This window comes from Penicillium manginii, assembly GCF_028828005.1.
Source record: "Penicillium manginii strain IBT 31320 chromosome Unknown utg000001l:1.0-3466041.0:1.0-3467806.0, whole genome shotgun sequence".
In the NCBI taxonomy this organism is placed as follows: Eukaryota; Fungi; Ascomycota; class Eurotiomycetes; order Eurotiales; family Aspergillaceae; genus Penicillium; species Penicillium manginii.
This window is the reverse complement of record NW_026643102.1, coordinates 2,599,257-2,622,393: the sequence shown is the minus strand read 5'-3', so window position 1 is coordinate 2,622,393 and position 23,137 is coordinate 2,599,257. Positions and strand designations below refer to the sequence as shown.

At 49.0% G+C, this 23,137-nt stretch overlaps 6 protein-coding genes across 6 annotated transcripts; 1 reads left to right on the top strand and 5 right to left on the bottom strand.

Annotated features, from left to right (window-relative positions):
• Positions 1–295: 295 nt before the first annotated feature.
• On the bottom strand, positions 296–1,990 carry N7533_000948 (aldehyde dehydrogenase family protein; the record flags this gene model as incomplete). The annotated part of the gene is made up of 5 exons (XM_057097598.1): positions 296–1,195; positions 1,273–1,347; positions 1,394–1,752; positions 1,809–1,878; positions 1,928–1,990. The coding sequence occupies 5 exons, from the start codon at positions 1,988–1,990 to the stop codon at positions 296–298; spliced, it is 1,467 nt and encodes a 488-aa protein (XP_056966091.1).
• A 1,162-nt stretch (positions 1,991–3,152) lies between these two features.
• N7533_000947 (uncharacterized protein) lies at positions 3,153–7,197 on the bottom strand (the record flags this gene model as incomplete). Its single annotated transcript, XM_057097597.1, has 3 exons — positions 3,153–5,884; positions 5,905–6,616; positions 6,730–7,197. The coding sequence occupies 3 exons, from the start codon at positions 7,195–7,197 to the stop codon at positions 3,153–3,155; spliced, it is 3,912 nt and encodes a 1,303-aa protein (XP_056966090.1).
• Positions 7,198–8,772: 1,575 nt separating this feature from the next.
• N7533_000946 (putative MFS transporter) lies at positions 8,773–10,761 on the bottom strand (the record flags this gene model as incomplete). Its single annotated transcript, XM_057097596.1, has 8 exons — positions 8,773–9,124; positions 9,177–9,381; positions 9,442–9,504; positions 9,564–9,906; positions 9,957–10,001; positions 10,059–10,276; positions 10,364–10,475; positions 10,549–10,761. The coding sequence occupies 8 exons, from the start codon at positions 10,759–10,761 to the stop codon at positions 8,773–8,775; spliced, it is 1,551 nt and encodes a 516-aa protein (XP_056966089.1).
• A 1,357-nt stretch (positions 10,762–12,118) lies between these two features.
• N7533_000945 (putative MFS transporter) lies at positions 12,119–14,500 on the bottom strand (the record flags this gene model as incomplete). The annotated part of the gene is made up of 3 exons (XM_057097595.1): positions 12,119–12,306; positions 12,356–14,197; positions 14,290–14,500. The coding sequence occupies 3 exons, from the start codon at positions 14,498–14,500 to the stop codon at positions 12,119–12,121; spliced, it is 2,241 nt and encodes a 746-aa protein (XP_056966088.1).
• A 1,949-nt stretch (positions 14,501–16,449) lies between these two features.
• Positions 16,450–16,893, bottom strand: N7533_000944 (uncharacterized protein; the record flags this gene model as incomplete). Its single annotated transcript, XM_057097594.1, has 1 exon — positions 16,450–16,893. One exon carries the CDS (start codon positions 16,891–16,893, stop codon positions 16,450–16,452), a length of 444 nt encoding a protein of 147 aa, XP_056966087.1.
• Positions 16,894–20,190: 3,297 nt separating this feature from the next.
• On the top strand, positions 20,191–21,976 carry N7533_000943 (uncharacterized protein; the record flags this gene model as incomplete). The annotated part of the gene is made up of 4 exons (XM_057097593.1): positions 20,191–20,442; positions 20,508–21,029; positions 21,091–21,767; positions 21,829–21,976. 4 exons carry the CDS (start codon positions 20,191–20,193, stop codon positions 21,974–21,976), a joined length of 1,599 nt encoding a protein of 532 aa, XP_056966086.1.
• Between the last annotated feature and the right edge of the window lie 1,161 nt (positions 21,977–23,137).

Sequence of the window (23,137 nt, the reverse complement as noted above, 5' to 3'; positions counted from 1 at the left end):
TACTCTTCAGGTTTGTGGTCTTGGTTTGCTAAATAAATTAGGACGTCCCTACAAGGTTGTGTCATGGAAAGTCATAGATTCAAAATATAATGTGCCATGGTAAACCAGTACCAAACTTCCACACTTATACATTAGTCTTTCTTTTTGCACCATATCCAGAAGTTTGCACGTTTCTACTACCTAGGTACTAACTAAGAGTAAAGAAGTACATCAAGAGTTCGTTACTCAGAGAAGCATAACTCTAAATAGCATAAATTTCAAGCGATGAAAATCTCGCCGTGCGAAGGCTGGAAGATCACTCATCATCCACACTAATCAGAACACTCTTAGTCTCCAGATAGTTGTTAATGCTAACAGTCCATCCCTCACGACCAATTCCACTAGCCTTATAACCTCCAAACGGCATATCCTTTGCCCCGGTCGGGCTAGTACAGTTGACTCCAACACTGCCCGAATCCAACTTCTTCGCCATCCGCAGAGCTCGGCTGACATCCTTGGTATAAACAGCCGCATACAGACCATACTCAGTATCATTGGCCTTGGCAACGACCTCATCTTCATCGCGGAACGTATTAATATGCACGACAGGGCCAAAGATCTCCTCCTTCATCGGCTTCGCGTCTTCGGCCGTTTCAAGGAATACCGTAGGGGGAACGAAAAATCCATTCTCGTGCTGAGAAGGCTCTCCGCCCATAGCCAATTTGCCAACCCTTTTAGCCTCCTCGATATAAGCGTGGACCTGTTTGTATTGCAGCTCGTCGGCCTGTGGGCCCTGCTGCGTGGTTGGAAGTAAGGGGTCGCCGCTCTTGATATCAGCGAAGCTCTTCTTGAACGACTCAATGAACTTTTCAGCAATCGATTCGTGCACGTAGATGCGGGAATTAGCCATGCAGACCTGACCAGTGTTGAATTGCATGCTGTACCGGGTCTGATTGACTGCTTTTTCGATATTGGCGTCGGGGAAGATGATAGCGGGAGATTTTCCCCCGAGCTCGAGAATTACATTCTTGAGGTTGGACTTGGCTGCTGCGGCTTGGATAACGCGTCCTGTTCTGCCTGAGCCGGTGAAACTTAGGACGCGAATGTCCATGTGATGCGACATTACGTTTCCGGAGATGTGACCATGTCCTGAAATAATATTGATAACACCAGGAGGGAAGCCGGCTTTGTCGATCAGTGTGGCAATTTTGGCGGACTGTGACGTGGTAAGATTATTGTCCAGCGATACACTCGTCGATATGAGAGCGGAATAAAATTGAGGATTCAACTCACGGTCAGTGGTGCCTTTTCGCTGCTTTTCACCACAACAGTATTTCCTGCGATCAGTGCCGGTGCACTTTTACCAATCTAAATCATGTTAGAGACCCTCGCGAAGTTGAGAAGAGAGGCAAACCAAGAACAAAACCGGCACATTCCAAGGAATGATAGCACCGACCACACCATACGGCTGTCGCATAGTGATATTCACAAAGCCAGGCGTGTTCAAACTGGTCGTTCCCAAAGCGTCATAGCCTGCCTCGGCATAGTGTTCCAAAGACTCTGCCACGACGAAGGACTCGAAGTACGCAGAGACAGGGCGCCCCATTGACAAAGCCTCCAGCTCAGCAAGCTCATCGTGGCATTCACGAATCAACTGGGCAAGCTTCTTGAAGTAAGCCCCTCGAGCTGAGGGAGCGAGCTCGGACCACGATGGAAATGCAGCTTTAGCAGCAGCAACAGCGGCGTTTGTATCATCCTCTGTTGCCTCGGAGACTTTTCCAATTGTGTTAGTACCTGCTTGGCATATCTTTGGTGCATGAAGACAATACCTTCGACGAACTTTTCGCCTGTGGCGGGTGATTTCAGCTCGAATTTACCACCATCAGAGGCTTCCACAAACTAACAATTCTTTAGCCCCAGTATTCATTCCTGGTTTATTCAAACTGACCTTGCCGTTGATGAACAGTCTCGTCTCAAAGGACTTAACCTTCGGTGTTTGGGTGATGGCCATGATTGCAATTGGAGTAGGAGGCGAGGATCAATGTCAATGAAAGGAGATGTTTTGATAAAAGCGCGCGGTTGTGGGATTGAATACTTGAAATCCGCTAAAGTGCCGCAGGGACTTTTAGCAAAGTGGGCTGGGCTGCAGTTCAGAGGGTTTAACTCGCGTTAACCCCGCACGCTAAAGACGAAGCCCCCCCCGCCACCGGTGCCCACGGCCGTAGCCTGGGGTGGGGCTAACTACAGAAACGGACAATGTTGTCGTGGTCTGTTTAGAAGGTAGATTCATGGTACCCAATGAATATCACAGGAGGCATAAGCCGATGGAAACATATACTACATTCGATCATCGGGTGTTTGGGCTAATCTCTACCAAGCACGCGGTCTGATAGCTTGGCGTAAAGAACACTCCCTCCTTATAGTCAATCCATTGCTACTTCAACCAGGCTTCACTAACTGCGTTCGTAAATGTCTACCTGTCACGCCAGGTCAATATTGATCTTTCACTATCACTTGAAGTAGTATTTTGGTAGATAGTTCAACCAACGCAGGTAACTAGCAGTGCCAAGTAACTATGATTCGTGTGTGAGGTTAATCCGCAAAGGATGAACTAATAAGACTGCAAGCAGGTAAACTTCCCGAGGACACTCGACCCAGCCTCTACCCAATGTAGAGATAGAAAAGAAATTGGAATAAAAAATGGAAGAAAAGAAGACACGAAATAGTAAAATAATAAAATAATATTGGGAAACTTTGGTCCTAGCTTCCCGTATATCCAGCCAAACCAGATTCAACGCACCATGAAAATGCATCCACAAAAGGGTGAAAGAAAAAGAAAAGAAGAATAAAAGAGGGGGACATAGATGAAAGCAAGTGATTTTGTATAGAACAGAGTACCTGTGAGCACTACGTTCATTGTCTTGGGTGGCTTCACGAGAATGTTTCACAACATGATCAATAAAAGTCACTTGGTAGTCAATGACGAAACTTGCATTATAATCTTTAGGGTAAATAAGCCAAGGCGCGACAATGACTGAGGGTTGAGCGCATATTGCTGGGCCTGGAAGTTTGGGGTGGGAGGGAGATTCGAAAGACCAAGATGGAACACAGAGAAAAGGGCAATCAATACCCAAACTGCAGAAGAAACATGAAGGAATACATAGTGATCGAAGTCAATCAAATTTGCAGGCAATATTTCGTTCCTTCTCCAGTCCATTCGCCTCCCACTCTGCCAAAAGACGCGATACTTCTCGGAAGGAAACTGGTTTGGTAAGAAACATATCCACACCGGAGGAGAGGGCTTCAGATTCATCCCGTGAACTGCTGAGCCCAGTCAGAGCGATAATGACAGCCGGCCTGCGGTTTTCATTTTCTTTCTCCCTGGCCCGGATGGCGCGTGTTGCTTCAAATCCGTTCATCACAGGCATTGATATATCCATGAAAATGATATCGAAGCCCATTTCCATTCGCTCGACCGCCTCGACGGCGAGCTTGCCATTCTCCGCGGACGCAAGATCGGTGAGATTCCGCTTCTTCATAAAAGTCATCATCAGGTTGAGGTTGATTCGGTTATCGTCGACGACGAGGACGCGTGCTAGTCGTGAAGAGGAAATGGTGTCCTCTACCAATGGCGCTGGGGGAGCAGACGCTGCGATGACCTCTGATAATTCGGGTACCACTGACGGAATATCGGTGGGAGATTCGCCTATAGACTTGAGACTCGACCCGGCGGCGACTGCTAATGAAAGTTCATCAAAAGCAGCAGAGCTTGAAACAGAAACCGGCGACATGAAAGTAGAATTGATCGCGGAGGTGATCGGGGGTGACCGGTAGACAAAGTCGATAGAATCCATTGGATTGCTAAGGACACTCGCGGGCGTCACCACTGTGGAGCGAGAATTCCGGAAGCATTTCAGAACGCTGCGAGCCAGTTTATGAGGCCCGCAGGGGCGTCGAATAATATCCACCGAGGTTGCAAGCGCGAGCCATTCAGTCTGCGCCAGAGCATAATCTACTGGTTGGTGGCAAAGGATGAGCAATGATGGTAATGTTGCAGTGAGTGGCGTTTTGCGCAGTTCGGGCAACACTGATTCCTCTATGACCAACATATCCAAGGGTAGCGGTGATGGCCAAGCAACGAGCTCCACCCCAAACCACTCGGTGAGATATTTCGCTATCTCGGCCCAGGTCTGGTCCTCGGCGAGACGCTCCGGGTCCACACCCCAAATAGCAGCACGTTTACCAGGAAACCCTTCACGAAGAAGAAGGGTTTCCGTCAGTGTTTCTATTTGCTGTGGGTTATGGGAGCTCTGGTCGACAGGGGGACTTTCCTCGCCGACTGCTCGCGCAAGAGGAAGAGAAACACGCACTACCGTGCCCTCGCCGGGGCGAGAACGCACGCGAATGTGGCCATTGAGGGCTTTCACCAGACTCTTGACGATTGACAATCCTAAGCCGGTTCCCACAGCGAGCGAATCTTCCTGGGCGAATGGGGTGTATAGCTTTCCGCGAAGAAACTCTTCCGAAATACCGCGACCAGTATCTGTTACGGTCAGTGTAACTAGATCCTCTAAGCCCTGCCGACGAGAACGGCCTTCTGAACGACTAGAAGCTTCGAGGCTCAAGGTTACTCGCCCCGAGTCCGTATATTTCATTGCGTTTCCAAATATGTTCATGATAATGCGCCGTAATGCGCCTGGTTGTGTGCGATAAACCCAATCGCCTGGCGCCACATCAATGATCACATCCACTTGAGATCGACCTGATTGGACCTTGGCGACATTGCCGGACGAAAAAACCGACAGGTCGGCAAAAGCCCCAGATTTATTTCCATAGACCAGGCCCAGGCATATTCCTTCAACAACTTCTTCGGCTAGGAGCGCGAGGTCCGTCACCACGTAAGAGTCAAGATGTGAGCCTAGATTGTCTATGCCTCTAAAGTCGAGTGGTGACTCTTTCCTGCGCTTTAGTGATCGCCATGTTCGCTCCAGAGAAACAACCTTGCTGAAGTCTAGGACTTGATTCATCGTGTCAAGAAGAGTCCGACCGCAGGCATTTACTGTCCCAAGAAGCGAGTCTTGGAATTCGGTCAAGCTCGTGCCGTTCAAGAATTCAGCTGCAGCTAAGATTCCGTGAAGAGGACTGCGGAGCTCGTGTGATATGCTGCCGATAAAATCACCCTTTTGTCGATCTGCGATGAGCGATTCCACTCGACTATACTCAGCCATGACAGAAGATCCAAAGCCCAGAACAGAGCTCAGTTCGACGGCAGAGCTGAAAACTTGTGTCTCAACATTAATCCAGCAAAAGCACCCGGCAAACCATTGCGAGTTCACAGCATTCCATAGCGGAACGAACATAATTTGCGTTGCTTCAGGGAAATACTGATTCAACATGGTGTTTTCTGCAGCCTTTCGCCTTTTCCCCTTACCAAAGGGCTTTGTCACGTCAATTGGAGGAACTCCTGGGGGCGACCTATTGGAAGGAGTGGAGGTCGAGCCACGCGAATTCAAGTCGTCATCATCGTCAGATGTGGAAATGAGGCCATCTCGATGGAAGGACCAGATCTTTCCTTTGGGATATCGTCGAAGGAGCAATTGCAAAAATGACCGATCGAGGGAGGCCGCCGGGGAATCACTGATTGCGCCCGCCCGAGGCGCAAATGGCTCGTCCTCTGTCGACATGGATAAGACAGTTGCAGAACCAGTAGAATCACTCATCGAGTCCTCACTCCCGCTATCTCGACTGGAGAAAGGAGTGCCTTGAGATTCAAGGAAAATGACCCCGCCGTTTTGTCTCAAATCCAAGCTTTCACGAAGCAAATTCGCGGCCCGGCGAAAAACCCAGGAATTGCCATGCGAGTCGTCGGGAGGAAGTCGGTTTCTGCTGCTGCTGGTGATCCACTCTGGCAGAGAGCTCGCCCACCGGAGGTACCGGTGTCTAATTTAGAGCCTCCAGAGCTAACAGATTGCGCATCATTGCTCGGAGATCGATCGTTAGGCGGGCTATTTGATTGGTCCGATGCTCGAGATACTCTCTCGTTCTGAGATGATTGGTCGAATTGGACGGAGTTTCCGTGGCTGCTCCGATCGTTGGGCGGGCTGTTTGATTGGCCTGATGCTTGAGATGCTCTCTCGTTCTGGGAAGTTTGATCGAATTGGACGGAGTTATCATGGCTGCTCCCTCGCGAATCGCCAAAAGTGCTGAGATGATTGTTCATTGATGGGGTCACAGATTGAGATGGACAGCTGTCGGCCCGCGAGGGATCGGCACTTTCCACAAAGCTGGAGCTTCCCTCGACGAAATAGCTCAGTCCGCGAGAGAGGCGTGCAGCTCGACGACCCTCTGAAGCCTGTCGGCAGACTTTCAGATAATCCATAACAAGCATGGCCACTGACCCGAGTGTGTCTTTTTCCAATGCATCCAATCCATCACGAGGTTCCTTGTCCAATATAAAAAAACATCCTAGATTTATACCATTGTGAGTGGTCAGGGGCGTTCCAGCGTAGAATCGAAAATGAGGATCGTTTTGAACAAAAGGAAGGTTGCTGTAACGTTCATTCCTGGATAGGTCATTGACAACGAGGTACGAATAGTCGGCAGTTTCGCGATCGGAAGATGGAAGGGCAACAGTGTCCTGTTATATAGAGAAGATGGTCAGCACCAGCATTGAAGATCCCTCAATATAGCTCTACAAACACACATAGCAGGGACTCCATGATCAAGCTGATATGCGGGTTATATACTTACTTTACACAGGCTCCATGGCTTCTCGCCGTTCGTGTTTCCAGACCAAATCGCATCTTTATCGTTGTGGACCGAGTGGTCATTCAGACTAACTGATTTCGTGGCCTCAGAAAGTATGTATTGCATATCTCGGTCGAGAACACATATGAAAGCTCGTTCCACATTCAGGCGTAGTGCCGCAAGCTGTGCAAACGAAGTCAAGGTGTTATTGGATAATCCAAGGACCAACGCCTCCGGTCCGATTGCAGTGGAGGGAGTTGAGGTCGCACTACTATTGGAACCTGCTACCGAACTATCACGCACAGGGGTGCTTGAACTGCCCGTCGATCCAGCTGATCGACTCTCTCCTGTGGCGGAGAGCCAAGCGGGGAGAGAGTGTGTTGGGCCACCGGGCTGATAATAGCGATATAGTTCCCTCGTTCTGCGATCAGCGCCATGTTGGGCGGCTTGACATGTCGTTGTTTCTTCCATTACTCTGCTGCAGGATCGACAAGTAGCAGAGCACGGTCTTCCTGCATGCCCAAAGCCCAAGGCCCAGTATCCAAAGGGGCCAGTGGCCGCGCAAGCGTCACTTCGAGCTCAAAGGTATAGTTGGTAGTCGTCGATAGTCGTCGATAGTCGTCTGCTTCAATGGGTGGTGAAGGCTCAGGCGCCGGGGACGAGAGATGCGTGAGGGAAGAGGTCTCCAGGGGATCTGAATGATACACGTCGATCAGTCATCGAGCGGTGGAGGCAACAAAATGCCGTTGAAGTGTGTGTGTGTGTGTGTGTGGTGAAAAAAGTGGATGGTTGTACACGATCACCCCCACTCAGTCTCAAGAGAATTGGGAAGAGAAAGGCAAGAGAAGCGGATCCAAGGGTGAGAGAAGAGGACTGAAGATCAAATGAACGGGCTTCAACTGTCAGGTGGGGACCAAACTGACCATGGTGGACGGTACGATGTGTGTACTTCGTGTACCACTGGAAGGGTGTGGGCAGCGAGGGAGAAAAAGTCCAAGCGATCTGATTGATGATTGGCATTGTCTCGATCTGGTGCGTGCCCTCAGATTCCCCACCGCTTGCTCAGCCGGGGGTCAAAGTTTGGAAAGGGATAAGGCAGACAGCCATTGAGTAAGAGTGGACGATCCATGAAGCCAAACATGCGGGACATGCGGAAGGGGAGAGAGCAGCGGAGGAGAAGTGGAGGTGGATGTGTGGTGGAAGGTGCAAATTGGCCTCAGGCCCAATCACGGGATGTTCTCAGTGGGCGATCAGGCACATCTTTGCGCCTCCAATCCACCGCCAATCCACCACTAACCCACCTCCCACAATCCCCTCACTGGTCAATCCCTTGTCCAAATCCCTGACGGGTGGATTTCATCTCCAGTTGGACCAGTTATAATCCTTCCGTGTTTGGGTGGCTTGAAGGCGTCGTTTCCATCAGTCCTTCAACTCCTTCTTTCCGCCACCGACATCAGTCGGTATTATGCGGTGCAACTTTTGCTCATTTTCCAGCCAACGCGTCACTGGCGCTTTTCCCATACATTTGGGCTGCCGCGTTGTGGGCTTCTGAACTATACAATCGGGCATTGGCGCTTGTGGCGCTCGTTGGCGTCATGTGGTGGCGGTGGCGACTTGATTACCCAAACGAGACGAGGATCGAGGATGCTCCGCTACCCTAGGGTATGGGGTATGTTGTCTATCGCAAACGTACCGGTACAAGGGATGGACCTAAAATCAGGAGGTGATACCTATTCAAACCCAGTATCCCACTTGTACTCTGTACCTCGGCCTGCACCTCCACTGGTCACCAGCTCAGCCATCCCAAAAATAACCCATCGTGACCCAGCATGAAAAGCTCGAGGATCAGTATGTCCTCCGCATGGTCTGTGTCACATCCTATATGAGTGGTGGATGGCATGACTCTTCAGATCATGAGTTTGGGAAATCCGTTCAATATCAATATCTGACGGCTGATATGTAGTTATGAACACATATCACACAGCAGCGCCAGGCCGATGACCACACAAACTCGGTCATCATATCAGTCATCCTATCATTCAGTCCTTACGAATTATTCCCTGTCACTGCGCCCCAAATGTACGCCACCCATCCTCCCACCGTCAAGAGCAGCAATGCGCTGAAGCAACCAACCGAGATGTATCGGGTGCGTTGAGCATTGGTCACCAGGCTGCGCTCTTTATTTGCTGCAATAATCTCCGCACCAGAACTCAACCGCTTCTTCCGAGTCCACTGCAACGGGGCGAGATAGTCCGATGTATAGGACCCGATTAGGATTGCACTGCCCACGACCAACGATGCCGCCACGAGAAACAGATACACCTGGACGACACGTCGATACGAATTGTCATCGGCATCTTGCAGGGCTCCGGTGATAATCCGGACGATAATACCCATGCTATCATGTGTCAGTGGGGATAAAATAGCTGTTGAAGGGTATAGATACTTACGCATTGTTCATCGTCACCTTCAAAGAATAAGCCGAACCGAAGACAGACTGATGCCAGAGTGTGGTGCGGATACTATCGATAACGGAGGTTGGGCCAAGGGACAGTGCGATGGCATAGATGCCGAATGACGCTCCAGTGCCTGCTGTAGAGGTGGCAAAGTTGAGCAGAGCCATGCTAAGCAGCATGCCCAAACCACACGTGAATACTAACACCTAGTTAACATCGCATGACTAACTACTGCATCGCAAGAGCAATTTTCACTTACAGACAGATGCCCGATGACCGAGAATATCGATAAATACACCCAAGCACGGCACAAGGAAGAATCCTGTTGGGGACGGCGTTAATTGGAGACCATGCTTCCACACATCATCTCCTCTCGCTTACCGGCATATTGAGATAAAGAGCTGTACCAGCCAGCCTTGATTGAATCGACCGCAAATCGCTGTTCCGCCAGCTCTGTTGCGTTCTGGCTAAATGTTAAAGCAGCGCTCGTCTGGAACAACGAGAATCCCAAAACAGCCCAGAACATCCACGGTAGCTGGAACACTTTCTGGAATTCAAATTTCTTGTTCTTTTCTGTCAATACCTCATCGGTCGCATTGTCTCGTCGGCCTCTGTAGTGTTTGTTGCAGTATTTATTGAAAAACCAGAAGACAGCCGAGGCGGCATTGGTGAAGAGATTCATGAACACAGCCGTCCAGAAGACCCAAGCAAAGTTTCCAGTGTTCTACCTTTGTCAGCGTCAAGGTCAATAACTTATATACGACTGGTACTCACCTTTGCAATAATGTTCGCAGTTGACTTTCCGACGAACCCTCCAATCTATATCGAATTAACATCCAATCAATACATATTTTCTTTTCTCGGGATCATCAGTACCTTTCCAATTGCCAATTCAAATCCAAGCGTGGACGCAAATCCATTACTCGGCGCAAACCACGATGAAAACATTTTGTACTGCGCAATCTGGGTCGCGATATCACCGAGGGCGAGAATGACTCTACCACCAATCATGAAGTTGAACGAGCGGACGGTCGTCGCAGCAGCAACCAGAATCGAGCCAAGCGTGTACACGATATTTCCGTAAACGATCATCTCTGAGAATACCCGTCAGCCACCTCGATACTGCAAGTTTGTTTCTCCGACTTCGAGTAAAACAAAAAATGGATTCAGCTTCGACTCACCAGCTCCGCCAACGCGATCGGTAATAATACCACTGGGCAATAGAAGAAGCGTGGCCATGAAATCCTCACTCGCTTCGAGAAGCGAAAATTGGACGTTGTTAATGTGCATGTCCTATACCCAAGCGGCCCAATTAGTTCACACACTTCTTCGATCTCTCGGCAAAGCAGTCGCGGTGATATTGTACCTTTTTAATTGTGCTCTTCATAGCACCAGTCACGCCAGAGCTCCAGTGCGACCCAAAGCTGATACACGAAATCAAAACCACCGCAAAAAGCTTCGCGGCCAGTGGCGGAGGTGTCCTCCCATCATTTGACTCATCCTTTTGATCTCCGTCCGAAATCACCGGCTGAACCTCCTCCGCCACAGACTTGGGCGTCAATTCCTTCGTTGTCGCCATGGTGGAAGCAAAGCGAGAGCGAGAGGGCACTCTAAATAACGGAACGGGGGGGGGGGGGAGGGAAAGAGAAGACGCTTTTCAAGCGCGCAGATCCGGAGGCTACGTTTCTACTTAAGTAGGAGCAAAAATTAATAAAAACATCCGTCGGGGGCATTCACAAAGTTAGACGCAATGCCGGGCCCGAGAGAAGGGGGGGGGGGTGGAGAGGGTCCAGATCAGATAACGGGCATGTTCCGACAAGCTTAAATTCTTAATTTGGAGCAGACCACAGCCCACTCGATGCAATTTCTCCAATTGAAAACGTAACAGGAATAGCCTCCCACACATCGTACATACTGACTACCCGCCATACGAGGTCAGGTTCAGTGGCACCAGGTTTGGCCCATCATACCAAGTCGGATCTGATAAGCCCCGGTGTAACCCGGTCCATTAACCCAAAAGGAAACGAAAACCAGGAGCGTGTCTTTCGACTCCAATTCCCAAGCCTAGTCGTTCCCACCGCGGCGACTTCTCGGAGAAACAACCCGTTGAGCCAAGGAACTCGAACTTAGAAAACATTGGCAGCTGCATTCCCTTTCAAGTTCAAGTTACTGATTTGGTTCGCGATTCCGATTCTTTATCGATCTGCGCTTTACCCGATTTGTTCACCAACTCCGAAAATCCTGTCATATAAAGCTCCAGTGCGCGGATCAGTTTCCCTCCCACGCCACATGTTCCTCCACCGATCCACTGTATCGTGCAGAGCTCTCAACGGAAGTGGGGGGGATTTCATAAAAAAGCCATGTGCTTGATCGGCATGGAGTCCAGTGTGATACTAAATGCGCGCAGGTGTCGTATTTAACTCCGACCATCGTCCCACTCCATAGTAGAACACTGGGATAAACCCGAGAATTTCGTTTCTACTATCCGAGCATCCGGACCTTGGCAACGTACGTACAGGAGGTTCAACGGGGTTTAGTTCAAGCTGGAGCTTCGGTGAGAGTTCTGGAAGAAATTGGTTTGCGGGGACTAGGTAGGTAGTAGTCAGTTAGTAAGGCTTCTTACCTAGGGAGTAGGTACTGCCTGAACGCTCGGCGAATCCGAGTCTTTGTTTCCAACTTCCAAGGTTGAATGTTCAAATTAAGCTCAAAAGGGTCAAGGTATTACTGCAAGTAGAGCAGGTATGCGATGTGGTATCGACCACCGGGACAGGTGAAAAGTCTGCTGAACTGCTTAGCCGACTGGCAGAGCTCCAAGGTTTATCATCATCGTCATATTCAAGTTCAATTCAGATCTAACATCTTTATGTGCCTAGGTACTACTAGTCGTACGAGAAAGAAAAGTCATCATAAGCGTAACCGTAAAAGGCAAACACAATCTAAAACCGCTCCATCAATCGCTTGCGCACTGTCCACATACGAGCTCGCTTGCCGTAGATATACATGGGGATCGACATAGAAAGGAAGAAGATCTGAATGCCGCCGAGACAGAGGTAAACCGTTCGGGAACCATCAGAATCTAACCAATCAACAATGAAAAGCGAGAAGACAAGGCCGTGGAATATGTCTGGATAACTTGTTAGAAATTGTCAGAGAAAAACAGAGAGAAAACTTACTCTTGCTAAAGTTCAACGTGACCAGTGCTTCGCCAGCATACTGGCGATAACTGTCCACGCAGAAAGTGATCGCAGTAGTACTTCCAAGGCAGCAGCCGAAGGAAATCATACCGAAGAAGATAGTTGGTACTATCCAGTGATCCATAAGCTGAGCACTCCAGCCAAAGCCCATCAGACCGATAACGGTTGAAAGGGCGATGGGGAGTGCCATGACGAGACGGAACTCGGGCTCGTAGATACCACCGTTACGACGAGTCATAAAACGTGCGACGATATCTGACACCTTTCCTGCGACTGCTGTACCGAGTAGCCCGCCAATAAAAGGGGAAATGTAGACCAGACCGGTTTGTAGCGCGGTAAAGCCGTAGTGTTCACTGCTTTCGAAAACCACCGCCACAGACTCGGATAGAACGATCAGCCAGCCCACTGATAGGGAGTACACAACGGTCGACCATAGAACAGAAGGGTATGCGAACAGGATAAAGGGTCGAAGTGCGATCTTGAACCAGTTGTCCTGTGCGATCCTTCCGTTCCAGATTCTAAGCATCGACACGTAGGGTATTTTGGGTTTCTCGCGGAGGCGGTTTGTGTAATGGATGGTGGAGCTGATAGAGGCTATAGGCTCAAGAGATGCGCTTCGCGCCGGTGAGGCTGCGCTCCTCGGAGCTGCTTCCAGATCGCTCGAGTCCTGGATATGAATGTGAGGAGGGCTGGCGGCGTGCGGTGGGTATAGCAAATCGTCCGGTTTCTCGATCGCAGGCGTCGATGGCTCAGTCATGATATTATCTTCCGAAGTAACATGATGCACATTTGGCGGGAGATCTACTTCATGTCGGAGATGCGACGCCTTCTCTTGATCCTCCTCCGGCTCGTCGACGAATCCAACGTGCGCATTTTTGGCCTTCTTAGGGACTTGTGGAACATCTTCCTTCTCTTCCTTGAGCTCGGAAGTTTCATCATGCACCTGCGCATGAGACCGACGTCCACGGAAGCCGTGGGAGACCAGACCAGACACTGTTCTTGGCAAATGTGAGCGTTTGTGGTGATGGCGTCTAGGACGAGGCGTGCGATCCCAGAAGGTTTCTGGCACAAAGAAGAAAAGAAGAATCAAGCATGCACCAACAATTATGGCGACAATCCAGAACACCCAGCGCCATCCAAGGCTCCCGATGACCGCTGCGCTGGCTAGGGGAACAAGGTTCTTACCGCCGAGCAGAAGCAAGGTGTAAATGCCGACGCGGTAAGCCCTCTCATGTAAGAAGTAGATTTCGGCAATTGTTGCCGATGGAAGACATTCCACAGGGCTTACTGCAACGCCTTGAAAAATGCGAGCGACGACCAGGCTTGCATAGCTAGGAGACAATGCGCACCAAATTCCAGATATGATGAATAGAGTGGCACCGAGTAAATAAACGGGGCGCTTCCCGAAAAGGATGGCTGTTGGTGACATGACAACTGAGCCTAGTCCCATGCCCATCATATAGAGACCAGTCGTATATGCGACTTGCTGCTTGGGGACATCGTATGTCTGCGCCACATCATTGAATCCTGCTGCTAGGATTGTAGTCATACCTCCTCCCATCAAGCAGTAAAAGCCCAGGGAGAGCAAGGAAGCATCTCTCTGCCAGACTGGCCAGTTCAGAGGATCATTTACCGAGTCATCAGGCTGTGGCTCGAGCACAATTGTCCCGTCGGAGGTCTTCTTCTTGTGTGGGGTCGGAGTGAGGGAGGATGAGCGAGAAGGCGGGTTGGAGGAACGTAGAGACGAGGTAGATGTGCGTGCAGGTTGATTTCTTAATCCCAAGGGCTCGTTGCGCTGCGCAGAAAGGAGAAGAACGGTACCTAGCCAACGAGGATCAGTATCGGGTGCGACAGAGCTTACGTTCAGCTCGAGTGTAGTGATAACTCGGCGCTCGAGCAAGATTGCGACCTACCAGGTACCTCATCCGTCTCTTTGTCACTCAGGATGCCAAGGGTCGATTTTGCGCGATATGTGGGCTCGCCGTTGGCATTCTCACTATCCGTCGACTTGTTGCCAAACATCCTCCTCCAAAGTGGCGCCGTTGGTGCAGCTTGCGCCGCGCTATCTCCGGTCTCTTCGGATGCGCCTGTATTCGAGGCCGGTGAACCCTCCGGAGAAGTCATTATTCGGGTAGCCTTGTACTGTTGTAGTGGTCGGGGATTATTTCAAGCGCTGTCATAGGTGATCGACATTAGTGATAGCTCCCCACTATGGCATGTGAAGAACTCACTAAGATGCGTGTTGTCGTATACAAATGGGATATCGATGGGAACTGATCAACGCAGGCGATAAGTGCCAACCCTAGGCAGTTGATTCACCAGACTATGAGACATCTGGCTTGGATCTTATAAGAAAATGAGACCTGTTTCAAGGTAAGGTTCAGAAATCCAAATTCCGATGCAAGCTCCAGTCCGCGTGGCCAAAAAAGTAAAAAGTGGAGAGGAGGACGGGAGGCGGTGAGAAGAGGCGGATGATCCCCGCGATAAGGGGGAGGAATGACTGAGAAAAACAATGAGCAAGAGTCAATATTTATTTCCTCTTCTATGAGGATATTTGTTGTCTTTTTTTGGATCTACGCCTTTCTGCCCCGCTAGGATCTGCTGGTGCTGACGCTAGCGCCTGTCCGCGTGCAATCCGGGCGCACGTTTGCGGCCATTCTGAGGCTATCATCACCACCTTCGGGTTTACGGAGTACCACTCACGGTCATAGCCTCAGATCCATTATGTTGATCTCCATCACGCAAGATATATTGATCACGCCAGAAATCTTGCAATATATGCCCACGCGCGACCGAATGATCGTCTTTGTGTTTTTGTTTCATTACAGGGTACTCTCGGCTCTGCTCCGTCCCTCATATCCCCTTCAAAGCTGAATGTTGACCATTTTTGGTTTCAACGGAGCCCCACATACCCTCTCCTCGCGGTCTAGCGTTGGCGGTCGTTGCTCATATGATTCCCTATCGCCATCCCAGCTGACTTGTTCGAGGGTTGGCAACCGTCATCTTGCAGTGGAGCGCTGCTCCTAATCGCGGGGAAGCTCCCTGGCCACCTTGGCCTCCTTGCGGACCACCCGAGCTTTGCTGCACTCCGTTCAACATAAGCTTTGCACCATGTGCTCAACCTCTTATGGCGTCATGTTCGTATTGACACTTGATCCATGCACCACCTTTCACTATATATGGAGTGCCTGAACTATCGAGCCCAACGGTCTTTGACGTCCGTGCGCAACACATCTTACATACCCATACAGAGTACCCGGACGGTAAATCTAAATATCCCTGCTTTTTCAGCTAGTTGTCGATCGAATCTAACAAACTTCCGCGCTAAGCGACACTAACCTGGTCGATTCCCGCCATGAAAGCAGATAACTAGGTAATGGAATAGCTCGCCATGTTGAACTAGAACTACCATTTCCTCGACATCTGCCAGTGGGCATATTCAAGGCAATTTAAATGCATGAGGCTTCTGCATGAAATTTCAAGTTCCATGCAGCTACGGCTTTCCATGGCATTGGTATCTGCAAGCAGTCGCCAATACATACTAGCATATTACTACCAACTTCCTTACTGACTTGGAATCTTTAGATAAATTCTCTATTACGGAACAGGAATAGGTCAAAACAAAAACAACTTGAATTTGAATTTGAACTCATCTTGGTTTCGTCCGAAGACTACTTGTCACCGACCCTGCGTAGAAGGGTAAGCTCGTCGCCAGTGTTCTATATACACTATCTAAAAAAGAACGAACGGAATATCGCTGAAATGAACGAACAGAGAATTCCTATACAGTGCAACCAAACCCAAACGGCACAGAAAGAAGGAGAGGACAGAACATCGCTGAAATGAATGAACAGAGAATTTCAAAAAGCCATGACCAATAATAGACAAGCAACGCATCCGACAATGAATGAACAGGGCATTGAATTAACGAAAGGAAAGGGCACTCAGCAACGAATAAAAAGGGCACTCAACAAAAGAATGAAAAGAGCAGGCAGTAAAAGAATGAAAAGGGCAGTCAATAAACGAATGAAGAGGGTATCCAAAAAGAAAAAGGAAGGAAAGGGATCCCAAAATCAACCACCATCGGTATCTCCTCCAGCAGCAGCAGCAGCATTAGCACCCCCACCTCCAGCCTCAACCACCTCCGCAACCCCGTTTGCTACAGCTTCCACTGCAGCCCGAAGATCAAACCCATCAGGCCCATGCTCCAGAATACTCGCCTCGAGGATGGAAGCAGGCCTCCGGCCCCCTTGTTCTCCTTCCGGAGACGGAGGAATTGTCACGGCCAGCATGACAGTTCTTCCAGCTGCCAGGTGCCGATCCAGGGCGGCGTCAAGGCCAATCCCCTGCTCCAAGTCTGGCTTCCCATCCTGCAACCACGAGAGATTCTCCAACCACTTCCACATCCACCAGCCCTTACGTCTAGCAAACTCATACGTCGCACGCCCACTCCGGTAAACTGGGATCGCCCCAAAAACAGCGCCTATAACCACACTGGTTATATTCATCTCAACCATGGCAAAGAATGTTATTAGTACAGCAGAAGAAAATGAATGAAAGGGGTATACTTACTGGGGAGAGAAAGAAAAGGAAAAAAAACGGTTCTTGGATGAGGGACCGAGATTTAGTAAACATGATGCGATGGTTGGGTTGCCATGCTTCGATCGGTTGCTGGCAGAGGCTCTAGGGAAGGAACAAATGATACTGTATAAAATATCAGGTCAGTTTCTAGGAGACGCTGTGGGGAAGGAGCAAACCATTCTGTATCAAATATCGGAACGGCCTCGCTTGGTGCACTATGCCAGTCCGAAAGCTTAATTTTCTTGGATGCGGCTGCCAGACCATAAGGCTGATGACGCGAATAAGACATAATCGATGTAACTTGCATCTGAGGTTCCCATGGTTGAGAAGCGCAACAGGTGACCCAGAAGAACTGCAGCAAAAATTTCTCTTCCTGTTGAAATACCTAGGTTATTGAATCGTCGAGACTCTGGTGTTGGTCGTTTGCAATCTAGTGATTCTTTCTTGCACCGATTGACGTTTTTCTTGATAACTCGCACTTGTCACTCAAAAATGCTCGCCACGTTCGAAATCATGGAACGCATATTTCCAATGCTCTCATGCCCAGATCAGGTTTGCTTTGCTTTGAGCTGCAAAACAACATTTTCTTGTTTCCTAAAGTTCCTTGCTCTGCAGCAAAAGACAATCCAAGACATGCTGCCTCGTGAGCACCGGACTTTTCTAAACTTCACATATACACCTCAGCCGAGGACACAGCTCGTTCGTCGATTACAAAACGCTCGTTGGAAATTCTGCCCTCAATGTCTGACTCTCCATCAATACTCTTCACTGCGGGCCTTTAAGTCCAAATGGCTACTAGTACTTCACCTCCAGCCCTCATCTCTGATTACTCCTCGATGCAGCCCGCGTAGATGTGACCAGCTGTATGCCGGCATAGTTGATGTTTTCCCTGGTTTAAGCATCACTGTCCGTGACAAGCTCGACTTGATCAACGCTCTGAAAATTGGCGCGAGGGATGACTTCCGTGAGATTGAAGGGCGCTCAGTTCGCAGTAAAGAAAGTTTGAGGTGTGGCCCACAGCAAAAGGTGCTGGTGTCAATGAGCGTTATATCCCACAACAACTTGAAGGGGGGCTGTGAAAAAGTGCCAACTCTTACTACAAACAATCTAGCTGATCGGTTCACAGCATATCTAGCTCGCAATGCTTGGAAACATCACATTCAATGTGCTGGAGATCGAGGCTGTACCTGTGCTACATTAACATATGACTATTTTTCCGATAAAAGTCCCATTGCCGATGTTAAAATCAGATCCACATTCTGGTTGAATAAATCAGACCAAAGCCTACGCGTGTTCACGGACTTTCGATTTGATTTCGCGAAGGCCAATCCCGCGATTTTGCAAGACCTTTGGAAAACACATGGGAAGCTTTGTTTCCACACCAACCCTCGAAAATGGCTCGAAGAATTTTTCCACAAGTCAGGTCAAGACTTCTTTGCAGGTTCTATGAATTATGGCGATTGCAGCTCCAATCAAAATATCACCTGGCTAGAGATAAGTAAAACTATGGCCAGCATTACTTTGAACCGGAATTTGGGAAACAGACACTGGCCCAACAAAAACTGGATCCGAAATCGCCATTTATAGGCTGGCGGTCGCATTTGAACCGTATAGCTTGCCCAGTACTTTCAGGACTACGACAGTCTAGCCTCGAGGTATCAAAAGAGCCGGTATTCATTGCTACTTAGTAGCTTAGTACTTGCAAGTCCAGTCTAGAAGTGATATATATCATGCACCTGCCCAGGTGGGCAGTAGAATTTGGACTTTGGAGTTTCGTACTTGCTCGAACGAATTACTATTGTTCCAAGGTCAAACTTCCTTCTTGCTATGTTTGGCGAGTCTGGTTGAAAACTTAAATATGGCAGGACATGCAACTACTCTTTAATCAGGCGCACATGTACGTGTTTCTGCAGTCTTTGTTGACGACATTGCCGAGTCCGCTTCTTCTTCTTTTCCCATCTCTCTCTTCTACCTAGATAGATAGATACCAATGTGGCCTTTTCACGTTCTCCTGCACCACCACCACTACTAATACTACTACTACTCTTACTAGTATCCATGGATGGTATATATTCTTGTGTGTAAACCTTTTATGAACTAGAATCTGGAAATAGTATTGACTTTCCCGGTATAACCTCGGTAGTTGAATTTGCAAGGGCTCTCCATTTGAACGACTCACCGGTCGACTAGATGAGCTCTGTTTAACTTGGATTCTCCATATGTATGTTCTTTTGCACTCGCCACTGCCCCACTATCCACAGATTTCGGCTGGGCTCTGCAAATGGAGTACACTCTTACTTCACCGAGTGTCGGCTAATATACAATAAATTCAAAGAAAGATGAAAATATTACTTTTCAGTGGTACTAGTAGGAATGAATATACTCATAGATGAGTGTTAGAATGCGGAGAAGCCGGATACATAAGATGGGGAAACGAGGAACAGAGAAATACGTAGAACGAGGCCGACAGCCCTGGCGAGCTTCGTCGGCAGACGTGAATGTGGGTCAATTAATTACAACATGATTGGTTCAAGTGGCAACCCCTTGTCGGCAGTTCCCGAAAAAAAGAGCTGATTTAAGCCGAACGGGCAGAGGATCGGGTCCTTCGGCTGAGAGATCGGGTGGGCTTGCTGCGTTCAATGCCGAACAAGCCTTTTGAAGCGCCAGGCAACGGCTGAAATAGTACATATTCTATTCATTAGCAATCAATTTACTGTTGACCGTGGAATTAATTCCTCTTTATTAGCAGCAGTATATAATTGCAAAGTCCAGATTGGCTCCCCACACCCCACCTGCAAAATGCTTACCCGTACGAACCAGCTGGAGATGCACCTAACCCCCAATCGCCCTGCACGGGGTTCCCCTGAGACTCCTGGGTATTGAGTTTAGGTCGAATCCAGCGAGGTCGTAGATGTAGCATTCTCCATTTAAGATGGTCGAAGTTATGTATTTATATGGCAAAGAAATAAACAGGGTTAGAGCTCCTCTTTGGCGGACAACTATAAAGTAGTAACCTTGACGCGCAAGCGACCGCAGTACAACTTCAGGTTTTTGCCATCGCCACGGACATACGGAGCAGGGAGTGGATCCGACGGAGATACCCCATGAGGTAGACCCGTGGGGTACTCCATCATTCTGGGGCAATCCCTTTCTACCAACACTTTCTTCCTCCCCAATCGCGGCCACTACATTTACAACTCACAACCCGAGCCCGAGCCGACGACAAAACATACATGGCCAAATCCACGGAGATGGAGCAGCGCTCAGCTGCCAACCGCGATGTCGAAGAGGCGTACGCAAAGCAAGACATGGAATTCGTGGAGAGTGCGGCGGCAGACGCGTCCAACATAGGCAATTCTGCTGCCGAGTCGACACGATTATCCAAACCACACCGAGATTATTTGATGGAGCGTCATGGAACATTTGATCTCGATCCAATTCCTGCGATGGATCCCGCGGATCCTTACAATTGGCCGGAATGGAAGGTTCGTTCCAACTCCTGCCCTCTCGAAGGGTAGACCTCAGATGGGAATTCTTTTCGACAAAATAGCTGACCAGATGCCTGTACTGGCCGCAGAAAATTATGAACTTGATCTTAGTCGCTTTCCACGCATGCATGGGTACATTTGCAGCGGCCGGTATCATCCCAGCATACTCAAACATTGTGGAAATATATGGTGTCTCCAATCAGTCAGCGAGTTATCTGACTTCCCTGCAAATTGCCGTCCTCGGAGGCGCACCACTCTTCTGGAAACCTCTCGCACACCGTTTTGGTCGCCGTCCTATATTTTTACTGTCATTAATTTGCAGTCTCGTTTGCAATGTGGGATGTGCGAAGAGTACCACCTACGGAGCGACCGCGGCCTGCAGAGCTCTTTCGGCCTTCTTTATCGCCCCTGCTTCTGCTATCGGAAGTGCTGTGGTAATGGAGACGACTTTTAAGAAGGATCGTGCTCGCTACATGGGAATATGGACCGTGATGATTACTCTCGGGGTTCCTCTTGGGCCATTTATTTTTGGATTCGTCGCTTATCGGGCTGGCTATGAGTGGATTTATTGGGTTCTGGCCATGGTAAGATCAAAACCCTAGAGATATCCGCATATCATTCCCACTAATTATATATCTGCTATAGATCAATGGAGGCCAGTTCATTCTTTACCTCTTCTTTGGACCTGAGACTCGCTACGTGAATAGTGGCGAGTGGAGAGAGGAATCGACATTCAAAAGAGAATATATCTCGGTCCGCCGTATTGATCCTACACCTTTTACATTCTTCGAATTCATCAAGCCATTAACCATGTTCGCCCATCCTTCCGTCGTTCTGCCCACCTGCGCCTATGCTATGGTGTTCCTATTTGCCAATATCTTGGCCACAGTGGAAATTCCACAGCTGTTGCAATCAAAATTTGATCTCAACACAGAGCAAGTCGGCCTTCAATTCCTCGGCATGATTATTGGATCTATAATAGGCGAGCAGATGGGCGGCAGTCTATCGGATTACTGGATGAGAATGCGCGCCAAGCGGACCCAAGGAAACGCAGAACCGGAGTTCCGGCTCTGGCTGAGCTACTTTGGCTTCGCCCTTTCCTGTGTGGGACTTATCGTCTTTCTTGTTTGCACGGAGCAAGCCCCGACCGGAACCTGGACTGTCACACCTATTGTCGGAACCGGTATTGCTGCTGCAGGAAGTCAAATGGTTACGACGGTTATGGTCACTTATGCGATTGACACCCACCCGCAGGAGGCAGCAAGCGTGGGTGTTTTCATCACTTTTGTTCGACAAATCTGGGGCTTCCTCGGCCCGTTCTGGTGAGACTGTCCTCAGAAGACTTAAAATCTAAATTTCAAAGCTTGTTGACACCCAATCTAGGTTTACTTCGATGTTCGAAAACGTGGGAGTAGCTGCCAGCTCGGGCATTGTTTGTGGTATGATTGTGGCAGTCAGTGTGATCCCAACCATCGTACTCCAAGTATATGGCGGAAAATGGAGACGCAAGAACGAGGAGGTGACCTTCTGAATATCCCCCCTCTTGGTTTTCATAATATCCAGGCTGCTTTTCGGCAGGTGAATGATTGACGTGCCGACTACTAGTATAAGTAGTAGCACAACTTGATAGACGGTTTTTCGGGTATATAGACTACATAAACATCATTGTATAGAACGACCTTGGAACGGATGGATTACTAGAAATACTAGGAGGTATTGAATTTCGTAAAGTCTCGAGGTCACTCTCAATTTAAGTGCCAGGCACCTGCATAACAAGCCCTGGAGGCTGTAAACAGTAAACTTATTTTAATATATTCACCAGTAGTAGTACTCGTAGTTTTGATATTTACCTCCAGGTAATATCTACTTTCCCTTGAATTCTACGCCGACGATCAAATTGGATAGATAGTGGCGGTGGGAAAGTCGCTCGAAAGAATTGAAGCGCCTCGCGCTCGGTCTCTCAGTTTTTATTCGATATCTCAAGGGAAAAAGGTTCAAATTCAAGGCTAGGATGAGTGAGCCAGGTTAAGAATTAGGTGTGATTAATACTAGTATGTATGGGACTCGGAGGCGTTTAGTCAACGAGGGATGTTTCGTCCTGTTCACAAGGGGAGTCGGGAGTCCAGCGCGTCAAATGCTACCACATTATTAGACACCACATGTGAATGATTCGCTAGGTTACTCCATGGACTGACTTTTTGACGGACTTAGGTGTGCTTTCCCTCAAGGCTGATTTCAAACCGGACAATATCATGGTTCATAGATACCGCCTCGCTGAGATTCGCCGCATTGTTGGGATACTTGAGGTCGCAAGGAGGCTTGCTATGCTAGGGCTGAAAGAAAATTGTGGGAGAAGCCACAAGAGATAGATCACGAGAGACATCTCTCGGTCTTTCTTGGCGTTTCCCCTGGAGGAGTATCAGTCAACATTGTTGTGGCGCAAGAAGAATGAAGCAGTGAAGCTTGGTCGTAAAGTTGGCGATGAGTGGGACAAGAATTGCCGAGCTCATACTGAAAAATATCCTGTACCTGGATTGCGTCTCTTCCGCACAGCTATGTGCCTCGATCACAACCAAACCATTTAATGCGGGAAGTACCACCGGACGATTCGGCATCTTGCAAACGATGTGCGCGACAAAGGCAATCCTGATGCCTGAGGCAATAAAATGTGTTTTGGTGGGGCAGAAAGGTG